This window comes from Nipponia nippon, unplaced genomic scaffold (genome assembly GCF_047370975.1).
Source record: "Nipponia nippon isolate SJK-2023a ecotype South Korea unplaced genomic scaffold, ASM4737097v1 scaffold_1, whole genome shotgun sequence".
NCBI classification, from domain to species: domain Eukaryota; kingdom Metazoa; phylum Chordata; class Aves; order Pelecaniformes; family Threskiornithidae; genus Nipponia; species Nipponia nippon.
Window position 1 is genome coordinate 51292921 of NW_028262290.1, and position 12434 is coordinate 51305354.

The 12434-nt window shown below is 39.9% G+C and overlaps 1 protein-coding gene across 2 annotated transcripts in view; it reads right to left on the bottom strand.

Annotated features, from left to right (window-relative positions):
• LAMA3 (laminin subunit alpha 3) overlaps positions 1 to 12434 on the bottom strand; it is a 122156-nt gene that overhangs the window by 53707 nt on the left and 56015 nt on the right. For both annotated transcript variants that reach the window (XM_087754927.1, XM_087754922.1), the window contains exons 25-35: positions 12069 to 12169; positions 11803 to 11956; positions 10241 to 10401; positions 7922 to 8030; positions 5880 to 5977; positions 3511 to 3676; positions 2972 to 3098; positions 2745 to 2884; positions 2250 to 2365; positions 1512 to 1723; positions 423 to 627 (exon numbers count right to left, since the gene is read on the bottom strand). In XM_087754927.1, the coding sequence (XP_087611053.1) occupies positions 423 to 627; positions 1512 to 1723; positions 2250 to 2365; positions 2745 to 2884; positions 2972 to 3098; positions 3511 to 3676; positions 5880 to 5977; positions 7922 to 8030; positions 10241 to 10401; positions 11803 to 11956; positions 12069 to 12169 (1589 nt within the window). The remainder of the gene's footprint in view (positions 1 to 422; positions 628 to 1511; positions 1724 to 2249; positions 2366 to 2744; positions 2885 to 2971; positions 3099 to 3510; positions 3677 to 5879; positions 5978 to 7921; positions 8031 to 10240; positions 10402 to 11802; positions 11957 to 12068; positions 12170 to 12434) is intronic.

The following is a 12434-nucleotide window of genomic DNA, read 5'->3' on the forward strand; positions in this document are numbered from 1 at the left end:
TGGACTGAAACCCAGACATCAGACTGTGGAAGGTCAACTGCAAAATTTTAAGAATTTGGGAGCTAATGTACACCATTACAAACGATGTACATGTCCAGAAGTCAGGAGCTCTGATCTGAAGTCCTCTATGAGCTGGACAGAGATTCAGGGACTTACCATGAGTGACGTGGCATGTCACCGGCAAAGAGAATGCAAGCCCAAGAATCCCAAATCCCACCATTATTTACCTGCACAAACCAAGTTTCCACTAAAACATTGTGGGCATCCCTGAAACAGCTGAGTCCTCACTATCACCAAGCACTGCTTAAATCCCTATTCATCATCATCATCAAAGTATCCCACATCCCCTCCAAATACCTGAAAAGAAAAGGGTGAAGCAAACTACTCATGCATCGTTTATAATGGCCATAACCCAAACTTACTTGCATTGCCCATTGGTTTTTTCACATTCTGGGCTTGCCATGTTAACGATTCCTTTTTCTGAACAGTTGCAGCTCTCACAGCCAGCAAGAGGGTGATAGCTGAAGTAATGTTTCTCGCACACTTCGCACTTTGGTTTCACAGTTCGCAGAGGGCAAATGCATTCACCAGTCACATCGTCACAAAGACGCTGCCCACAGTTGCATACTAGGCCAAAGAAAATGTTCTGCAAGTTAATCACATCTCAACTTACAATGATCAACTCTGATCGAACTTGTATATGAAACAAACACACACAACCAGTATGTATAAAGGACATGATTCTTTTCTCTCTTTCACTAGTTTTAAGCTCAGCTGGCTTGTTTGACTTCAGCTATCGCAGTGATGTGAGACTGAGACAAACCAGGGTCATGGACACCAACTATGTGACCATAATGGTAGTTTCATAGAATAGCTTGAGACCTTGGCTCTTTTCCACAGATTGGTTGCTTAACTTCACCACAGCCATTATTATCACTTCCCAAAACTGCCAAACATTAAACAATGAATAGTTTTGGTGTTAAGGGCACCACATTTACATAGTAATGTTAATAAACATAGAGTATAATATCTGGGAAAGCAGATGAAGACTGTTGGTGTAATCTATAAATCTGCTGATGTTATTAAGAATAACACTAGAAAAAGATGAATTAAGAATGCTGACTCTGATTATCTATGGAAAATCTTGAAGGTATACAGTGGGGTACAACAGTAATAACTTAGAAACGATTTAGCAGTCAGTGCAGAAAAATCCATTTGACTGAAAGAGTGGCAATATGAATTTTAACCAGTAAAACTATAAGCCTACTACGCCTGATCAGGCAACACATGCGGAGGCACACTTCATTGTGAACTAGGTGTACTTAAAGGGAATGGGGTTACTTCTGTGTTAAAATGAAAGCTATGCTATGCTAAATCTAAGATGGCTCAACCAGCCTCTCATAGGATCAAGCCCTATAAAGAAACATGAGGCTGTGGTACCTATGCAGTAAAATCAGAGAATTACATAAAAGGTTGGGTCAGGTGCTGAATAAGTCTGAGCATGTACTTACGCTTGCAGAATGGAAATCCATAGTAGCCAGTTTGGCATCGGCTGCACTGACGACCGATGACATGAGGTCTGCAAATACACTGTCCTCCCAGGGGGCTGCAAGTAGGGCTTGTGGCACCTGCGCTATGGCAATTACATGGCAGGGCTCCGTTGTTGTAGAAAGCCACTAGTGACCTTACAGAGTCCTTGCAGAAGGCCGATGATCCTTCTGGGCTATTTAAATTGAAATATAAATCATGTAAGTACTGGCACTTGCGAATTGTTATGAGCGTGCTTTGCAGTGGTTCAATAAATTAGTGTCCAGGCTTTGTTCTTTGACAGAAGGATGGCATCAGTACACATGCAAGGATATACTTTAATTAAATTAGCGGTGCATGGCTTTGAACATGCAGGTAAGGATTTTTTTTTTCAAAGAAAGTGCGTATATTAGTCATATCAGTTCAGACATGCCAAGCAAAATACCAAATACCAAAGATGGAAATACCGAAGACAGAAAGATGACATAGATTTTCCTCGTCTGTGCTGTGAGCGATAAAGCTCTACCTTTACATTTCATTTACAATAGACAGTCATGGAAAAATGACTCATGCAAATTTAATGGGCTAGCATAAGCCATGAGAAGCATTTAAATGTAGCACAATGATGGGGCTTTTATACATATGTCTTTAATACAGAGTGAAAATAATATTAATTCCCAGCTTGTTGTCAAATGCTCAGTTTTTTAGAAAGCGATGCTTACTCAATATAAAAACTGTTTCCTCCACATTGGCTGATAAAATCAAATGACTTGTCCACTGTCTTTTTGTCAAGAATTTTGTAACTGTAGGTGTCTGCTGGAACAACTAAGACATTTTCCTTAAAACACAAAAAAGCTAAGTTGTACATTTCAGAGAAAAGCAAAAGACACAAGCTAAGGCACTTATATATTTAAATGTTGCTTCATTATGCATTCTGGATTTTCTCAAAACCTGTAATATTTTAACTGAAAAAAAATAGGAAAATATACTTATCTTCCCCCCAGCGCTGTGATGCTACAAGCAGTGCACAATAAAAACAGTGTATGGTATCTCAAAAATTTAAAATAAAACAGAAGCAGTGCACAAGATCCTAAAAATCTGAAACACAACATTAAAAACCAAATTCTTTCTTTTTGGCTTTCATCTTTGCATCTATCTCTAAATGAATGGTGAAACTGAGAATAATATTTCCAAGTACATTTATGTAATAAACGTACCAGAACCAGCATTCTTCCATCAGGTATCATCACTGTAACAGAGACCTCAGGTTCAGAAATGTCAAGCTCAATTTGGTTTTCTGCAATCACTGGATCCCGACAGCCAGAGGTATGAGGGCAGAATGAAGCATTGAAGGAACCTAGAAGAAAAAACGGAATGCCAAAAAATGCTCCATGTGCCAAAATGCTGAGAAAAGAAAGGGGTTAGATCAAATTCAGATGCTTACCTGACCACACACGTCCTGCATCCACGTGCACTTGCGCGGGGAACACTGGGTGTGCTGGCTGATAAAAATGTATCACAAATACGTATCTGCCCAAGTGGGGCACTCTGCCACTCAGGGTAATCCGGTTCTGCAGAAACAAGAATAGCTCTGATATAGTATATTTGTTTTGTGAGATATTCTTGGGTTTATGAGCTGTGCTCTGTGCCACCTACCTGCAATGAAAGAGAGAGGGCCTAGCATCTCTCACGAAGTTAACAATCTCTTCAAAGAGTATGGTATTGCAATTGCATGCTCCTATCTGTTTGCATGCCAAACATATCTAATGCTCTTCTGCAGTCTGTGAGACTACTGCCTAGTTTATTAAGAAGCTGGCATTTTTGTTTCTCTTTCTGTGTATTATCTTGGTGGCTTACTCAGTCCGCTACATTTTGATCATATCACATCGTTCAGTTTTGATTCTCTTAAAGTGCTTCATCTATTCAACTTTACTAAGACATACTTTGTGACTAAGGAAACAATATTTTCAAAATATGAGATACCTGTAATGGTGTCAAGGTGACTCCGTTAACTGAGTCAGAAGGTAAGGGGGCACTCAGTGGGTCATAGAGTATATTTCTCTGTACTTCAGAAATTTTCCCATCCTTGAATGCATCCAAAACCAAAGCCGCTGGTGGAGTTTCATACACTGAGGGAATGCACGTTGCACTAAACACAGAATTATATTAATTACTCTTGGGGCCAGGAGAATTCCTTAGGCATCATGAAAGAAAAAGCAGACAGCTCACAGAAGTTAATATATTAGAATGTAGTACAATTAATAATGCAATAGTAACCACTGTTACTCTTTGGGTTCTATGCAAATGATCAGAAAGTAAATGAAAACAAGAGGTGCAGATTTAACTCACAAAGGGGGAAAGATGAAACCTAAGGGAACCAAGAGTGTTAAAAAAAAAAAAAACACAACAGTTAAATACATTTTAGTGAATCCAGGTAGTTACATTCACGGGAATCTATACTAATATTGAATTCTCAGTTCTACAAATATTTATGTAGGTGTATCCTTTAAACGTGCAAGTTTTCCCACTGAAGTCAATGGGACTACTTAAGTACTTAGAAGTTAAGTATACACTCAAATAGAATTGGAGCCAAAATAAATAACAGTGCTCCTTGAAAGCATCCTTATTCATTCACTGCTGCGTTTAACTATTTCTTCCTTGGTATATTTAATTCTGAAGAACCTGACTGAGAGAAGTATTTTCCAAGACTGCAGGAGAAAATGTTTTGGGGGGTTTCCTGCTAGCATTTGTTCACTTCTCGTAAGTACTCAACAGACAATGATTAATCTTTGCTCAAGACAGGCCCAGAACTGGAATCACAAGTATGTTTCAGGGCCAGGATTGAGACATATTTGCCAGGCCTGTGTGGGAAATCACATGCAGCGTCCTGAATAATACTGTTAAACTGAGCCAAGACTCTGCATCTTTCAACTTGGTGACCACTAAACACTTTCAGGAAAGCAAAAATGCTGCCAGGTAATTGTCATAATAACAGAACATAAGCATACAGTAAACTATGCAGATATAACAAGGGATAAAAAAAATCACAACACAAAGCCAAAGTAAAAGGTATAAATTTCTACATTAGCTTTATTTCAAATCATGTTTTTCACCCAGCCTCTTTCCCCCATTTTACTCAGAATATAAATGCGCAGGAATGCAAAATACCTTCGGTGCGAGGACAAGTATCTTCAGTCTTAGAAAGTTACTCTCAGTTGTAACACTCTGAGCAGGACAATTAAAGCTGCGACTCAATGCTATGCATGCTTAGAAGCCAAGTACAGTCACATGCTTTTATCCAATTTACTATCCAGATTTTTCTGCTTGCTATTTCAATTCAACCATTATATTAGAACCTACCATCTGGAAAACTATTAGACCTAGTCACAAATGCTTTCTGCCTCTGAGGTCCTGCAAATGACATTTACTTTTACTTTGAGGCCCTTCCCATTGCCAGATCAGTAGGAAGAAAGCCTTAGGAGTAGCATCACGAGGGACATCCTGGGGAGTGCAACAGGAACTGAAATGTGGGGCTCCCTAATTTGGAAGCTGCAGTGATAGTTCCTCTCTGGCCCAAAGAATAAAACATATGGACAGGGGAAGACCAACAGGACGGAGAAAGTGCTCTGCAGAACCCTAAACTGACCACTTGGGAAGTTAAAGTTCAGGTTCAGATCTTTGCAGCAAGAGAAGAGCCATCAACCTGAGTCAACCAAGCTGCATACGAGTGCTCTAATTACTGGTCCTATACAAGTATAATGGGGGAGAAGGATCACCTGGTATTGCTGTGTGGGGTGAATGCTGAGGGCACACCCGCCATACGGGCCCCACAATGAGACAGACAAGGGAATGGCTTGTTTGTGAAGCAGGGGTTCACATGTTGAGTAGTTTGCTGCTGCCAAGTTGAGCTAGTAGCTTTGTGCCTGAAAGGGCAGTCACATCCCCTACCTAATGACAAATTAAAGCCATTTTGGAACAGCCGAAGCAGAAACGTGCAGAACGAACCTCCAGACAGAGTGGTAAGCATTTCAGGCCACCAAAGTAGCAATGTTTCTCCAGCTTGGACACCTATCATACTGGACGGCATGTGAAAGATGCATGTTTTCTAACGCATCAGCACGCTGTGGTTCAGATGGGCCAGGAAGAGGCTAGTATTAAAAAAATCCTGGGCAAAGACTGTCTAGATTAACACTAACACTTCAGCTTTTTTACAAATTCTACTTTGCAAAAGTGGCCTACAAATCACCTGTGAGTCACTGAGCAAACCTTCATTCAAAAGCATTAAAATGCCGTTTAGTCTGCCTTTCAAGGTCTTTTTCAGAAAATATGAAGGATAAAAATGAGCAAGTTACCTTCCATCACGGGTAGTCTTGTAAGCAGCTATGCACCGTACTTTAGGATCCACATATTCTGGAGAAAATTCTTCAGCTGAAATAATACAAACCTTGTGCTGAAAAATAAGCACAAGGCACAATTAACAATTAATATTGCAAGTAACAGGGCCAGGCCTGAAGAGGAAGGATGGAGCCTAATTTTAGCATAGGGAGATCTGAGCCCAAAGCCATGTTCTGTCATGGACTTCCCACAAGATTTTGGATCTCTTTACCTGCCTGCACCTGAATGCCTGAGTGTTAATAGCATTTTTCTGTCCTTCTCAGGGGAATGTTGGCTGTTGAGAATTTAAATAAATTAAAACTTAAGTATACGTGTGGCAATGAGAATGACAGAAGACCAGCTTGTGGGGTCAGAAGCTACCCGAGAAGTGTACAGAGGTGGGAGGGAAAAGCACTCATTTGTGGTGTTAGAGACTTTTGGACCCTGCAGGGATTCCTAGACCTTCTGAAATGCAGGCACGAACACTTGCTCGCACAAAGTCCTTTGGAGTGAGTTTCAGTGATACCAGGATTTCTCCCAGTTGATTCAGAACTCATTTTAAAAGCTGATGAGATCTCATATGTTTTTTTTTTTTACTAAAACTAGGCATGACCAAATGAAGCTGTGGTAGTCCTGATGTAGCCATTGTGGTAATGACATAAGGCAAGGCTTTTAGGTAGACACAACAGTTTGCACAAATAAAATATATTATCCACACTTACAAAATACATGAATGCAGGTTACAAAATTTGTGCATGAACTACTTGAAAAGGAGATAAAAATGCCTGAAAAGCAGTAAGATAACCAGCACTACATATTAATGTAAATAACAATTGCATTGGGAGAATTCGTTAATATGCAAAGTGATTTGGTTAAGAAGCAGGTCCTAAGGGAGCTCAGCTTGTGTTTTAGCAGTAGTGAGCAGGTACTAGAAACCCTTTATAAGCTAGAAGGCAGAGTGCTAAAAGTCCCTTTCCTGGGCAGCAAACATCATGCCCATCCTGCAGGTAACGACCCACAGGACTGCAGCCCATTGCAGAAGAAGAAGGGTAGACTCTGAAGCTCTGAACTGCACTTTATGAGCAGCTAAAACGTTAGTGCGAAATATGGTCTGGGTTTAGACAGCTCATTCACATCAGTGTGAGATAAAGACTATCAATATATAAAGACTATCAATATATATCAATAGCATATTCAGAGAATGAAAACTAGAATTGAGAAATAAAAATACAGAGATTCTTAGCACAAGAGACTTCCACATGTGGAGATATAGACTAATAATATAAATGTCTTTTGGATATGGACCTTGTTAGCAAAGCAATTGCTGCAGGGAGCTAACACAATTTAAATGGTATTTGTTCACACTGAACGCTGCCTCACGAAGCGAAGAAAGCATGTATCACTTGTTAATCCTAATAGTTCCGCAAAACTGCTCTATGCTTATAGCTGGGTTTCAACTCTAGATTTTAACCAACTCTGTAACTCATCTTGTGTTTCTAAAATGGAAAACACAGAAGAAAATTCAGGCTCCAGAAAAATGTATTCCTTGTGTGGCCAAAAGAGGGCAGTGAAGGCTTTTTATTCAAAGTATTTAAGAGTTTTATAATTTCTAAAATGCATGTATTACTTGAAATTTTGTAAGAGACCAAGAAAATCCCATATGGATTTTGAGGATTTTAAAAAAGTGAAAGGTAAAGGAAAAGAAATATAATGATGAAGTACAAAAGCTACCAGCAGATTTTTCATTTAAAGTTTACATGTAGAAAAGAGAGAAGAACTGAAATAAAGCACAAGAGAGTTGGAAAAACCCTTGCCAAGAAAGGTAAACTTCTGTTTACCTTTGAAACTGACCAAGTTTGACCCAGTGTTCTCCGAGTATAGATAAAGACACATCTTCAAGGATCTAATATACGTCCTTGCACACATTACCGTAGAGCATGTGAAAATAGAGAGAAAAGTATCTCTCTTTACCTACTCAGGGAACAAGTATTACAAAAGGGAAAAGAAAACGAAAACTTACCAGAAGAAAATTAATTGATGATGCCTTAAGACGTATCTTTGTATCTGCTAGAAGGTCATAGACTGCAATGCGATTCCTATCATCAACTACAACGCTGCGACAAAGGAAACTGAGAGAGAAAGCAGGATTAAAAATGAGCCTGCTGGCATTGCCATGTTGTTTATGCTATCACCTAGCTCAGCTGCCTAGCTTTTGGCTAGCCTCACCACTGGTGCCTAGCCATCCTGATGGATCGTAAGTAACCTTTGGCCACTGGTGAACAGGCAGTATCCTTGCTAGTGAGACAAAGGATGTACCACGTACAAAATACTGCTTGTCCTTTGTGGGTTGACCTACCCAGAGCCCAAACCTCCAGACCTCAGCTCAGATCTCCATTTGAGCTACTGCTTTAAGTAGGATGTGATTAGACGGCTACACATACATGCTATCTGCAGATGCTTCCAAGCTGTGTAACATGACATATAACTAATATTCTGTGCCTGGTCCATGCTCCTCGAGGTGCCGCAAGTACCAGCTGCTGCTTTCCACTACTGCCACACGCCATTGATAGCGTGGATCAGCAGCTCTCACCCACGCAATGGCAGTTAGGCAAGTCTTGATTTTAGGAGGGTATCTGTATGCTGAGATACTCCTCAATTCAAGTAAAAAAATGTAGGTCTGCCTCTTATGGACTACTTTCGATTGGCTGCGATCTTTGGAAAGTCAAATACACACTAAGAGGAAGAGTCTTGCTAAAGGCTTTGAACTCTGCCTTGTTCAGGGAGCATGACCCCCGCAACTTGCCAAAAGTAGCAACAGTCCCTTTTTGCTAAAGAGAAGAAGTCATATAAGGCTCTAACTTCTTTTCTTTCTTCTGCACTTCTGCGCAGCTAGGCCAGCCAGCATGCCGCGGGTGAGAAGCTGTAACCACTGTACAACTGCTATTTCTCCTCTAGGAATCAGAGAATGAGAAAGTTTCACTTGTTTGGAGCACAGGTCAGAAATAAAGTCAGCTCAGGGCTAAGGACATTTAAGACTGGAGAAATATAGGTCCCTTATTTGTGATTCCCTGCAAGCTTGCAATATTTTCTCTTACAATGTTTTATTCAGAATAATCAAGCTCATAGAGCTGTAAGAAGGCCTGGCACAATATGTTTTATTCTACAAGTGACTCTTATCTGCATGTACGTCACCATGTCATTTCTTGATTTATTTTTTAACAGAAGAGACTTGTAGCTTCCTGCTTAGGAAAGATGACACAGCAACTTACTTGCAGTGTGACCATGAGCTTCATGCAGAATGGCCGCAGAAGGGGTTTACTGCATTGTTACATTAAAGTAGCAAGGGCTTTCTTTGTCTTTTCATGAGCAAGTAGTATCATATGAACAAACAAGTATGTCCAAAATTATCCCATAAAAAGTGTTTGGGGGAAAAAAAAAGCAATAAAATGGAAGATTTATAGCAAGTAGTTTGGGGCTGAAAGTGTTATGTAACAGGCTAAAATAAGAGCTTTCCCCAACAACAACCTGACAAGGTCACTGCTGCATATAGCTCTGCTCTGTACTACAAGCATGCTGATGAAAATGATTTTTCTTGCTGGGCAATTTCATCCTGAATATCCCTAAGCCTCCAACCTGCCAAACACTTGGCTCGCAGGAAAAAGGGATGCATGTCTGTAGTGCCCTGGCACTGGGTAGGCTCTCCCAAGGGCACAAACATCTGCAGGATCACAATCCTAATTTAAATCATAAGCTGAAATGCTCCAGTGTTAAAGACAAACTACCTCGCTCAGGACAGACAAAATCGCTTGTGCAGAAACATCTGCAGTAACCTCAGTAGTCAACAAGGACAAAGAAGCATTCGGCTGCAGACCTTGCCTACAGCCTAACAGCCAGAGGATGGCTACCCTCAGAATTTCAGAGAGACACTCATACTTCTGCTTCATCAGATCTTGTTAGAAATGGTGGGAATACTCTTGTAAAACTGGGTGCTGCTTTTTTATAGCCAAAGCCCTTGGACATGCTTTAAACTAAATAAAAACAGTGCAGGCGTCTGCAGTCAACAGTGATGCTCTTTAACTGGACTCCGAGACTAAAAGCTTGTAAGGATTTATGAATGTATCCTTTGTATAGGAAAACAGTTCACTGAAGCAGCCGCAATATTTAATGAGATGATTGCACAGAGATAATTAAAAATCTGTACAATACCCACAGAGTCATATACTTGCTTTTAAATCACCCTAAAATTCAAACGGTCTATATAGTAAAATTGATCCCAATATATAAAAAGTATAATTATATCCTAAACGCTTATTTATTCCTTTACTTCAGAAATTCTTACCTGTATTTGCAACTGTATATTCTCACTCTGCCTTCAGTGACAGGTCCAGGGCTACGTATTATTACGTCGGCGGTGTATAACCGATCCTCTTCATTGGCATATTCAAAAACCAGAACATAGCGACCAACTTGAGGAACATTTATGGTCATCTGTAAATTGACCTAGGTCAAGACCATTGAAAAAGAAAAAAGGCGTCAGGTTTTTCACTCCTTTTCTTGCAGGAAGCTCCCTTTTCCTGCCGTGCAAGCCAACCGGTCAGCTTTAGTCCAGGGGCAATCCTGTGATGTCTCAGCAAAAGACTTCCAGCAGAATGGAAGCAATGCTTATAATCATCATTTTGTCCACTAATAAGAGTCAACCAAGTTCAAGAAACAGCTGCCATTATAACAGCTCTAGGAAGGCTGGAAAATAAGCCTAGGAAATGAGCATGTTATTATTTCTCTTCTCCCCAGTAGAAAGTACCAGTGAGGAAACTTTAATGATAATAAAAAATTGTCACTGTCATCTCTAAGCTATCTTTAATAACATATAAAAATTGAGTCTACTTCTCCACTGAAAAAAATATTTCCAGGAACACAATTCCTACTACAGCAGTGCTGTATATTGATTCCCTACAAAGAGTGAAAGCATTCTCTCCAGCAAACAGCCAATGCCACTTCCTGAAGCATCAAGTTTTTCTTTTAGTTTACCTGCACAAATGGATTAACACAATATTTGATGCAAAATACTCTGAAGTAGTTGCATGGAAAGTGCCGTGGTTACAGAGGTTTTTGTTACGTTTGGCTATATAATTATTTTCAAATTTAAACCATTTCTTCTCAATATTTCCTTAGGCTACATACACTTGAACATGTAAATAATTCTGTCAACAGCCCTCTTGACTTCACTGCAACTATTCATACCAGGGAAGTTTTGCACATGCATCATGATGAAGCACCAGGGCCTGTGGCATGTAAGTATTCTTGTTGCACTTGGTATTTTTAAAAGCAATATCCAAGCACAGTAATAGAGGGCATAATCATTTTACATGCAATTATCATGTACTTGATAAAATACCTTATTTTTACCAAACACACTTCCAGTATAACTTTTCATTTCATAAAACATGTTCCTCTTTCAATGGACCTACAGCAGTGGCATAATTGCTTCTGCTTGTTTTTTAGTAAAGCAAATATTTTATGTAAGTGTAGCTATTTAAGAAAAAAAAACAGATTAATTTGGAGTGATGTATGTACACCATTTCTGCTGACAAACCATTATGCCATTTCTGCTGCAATTAAGCAGTATGCTGAACAAGGCAGTATGCCTAAAGCAGAGGGATTTTAATTTAATAAAATACTTTTGTCAGAGTGAAATTTCCACTCTAGTCACCGTTATCAATCTGCCTACACTGATCCATTTACACGGTTCTGCATAACACGCAGAATTTGGCACAGAGAACTGTTTTAGGGATGCGTTACAGATCCGCAAATGCTGAGCTGTAAATCTGCAAGCATTTTAGTCCAGTAGGTTTATAATCAACAGCGCGGCCGGGGACTGCAATTAGCAGGCAGGAATCTGACCTCTCTTCCACTGATACGAGTCATCACTGGTTGATCAGGAGTTGGCTGTCGCACAGGTATTCTTCTGTATTCTCCCCCATGTCTGAAATACGCTGCCTCTGAACCAAGGACACAGGAAAATCTGCCCAATGGCAAATGCTGATAGAGCAAGCAGCTTACACAAAACAAACCCAAACAAAACACAGGATTATTATTGTTTTCAAGTGCAGCTGGATAATAATAAAACAATTCAAGGCACTGGTTTATTCTGTAGCATATATACTGACTGCTCTGCTGAAGTGCGTCCTGAATAAGTGCAAGGCTCTGTAACTTGTATCTGCAAGATGGATGCTTCGTAGTAATCACGAGGTAACAGCACCATATAATCCTAAGAACAAAGAATACAACAAATGCAAAACCATGCAGAAAATTACAAAAGGAACATATCTAGACTTCCACAATGTAGCAATGAACATAACCAACTACGTAAATATTTTTTACAGAGGATATCTGCAAGACGTGGATATTTTTTGTTGTTACATGGGCCAATAACATCAGAATGTGTCTCCCGAACTCTCTTTGTACCTTCATAGAGATGGGACGAAGGCAGCTGCCCTGTGAGCAGAGAAACTCTGAAGCGGCTCTCCCATCAT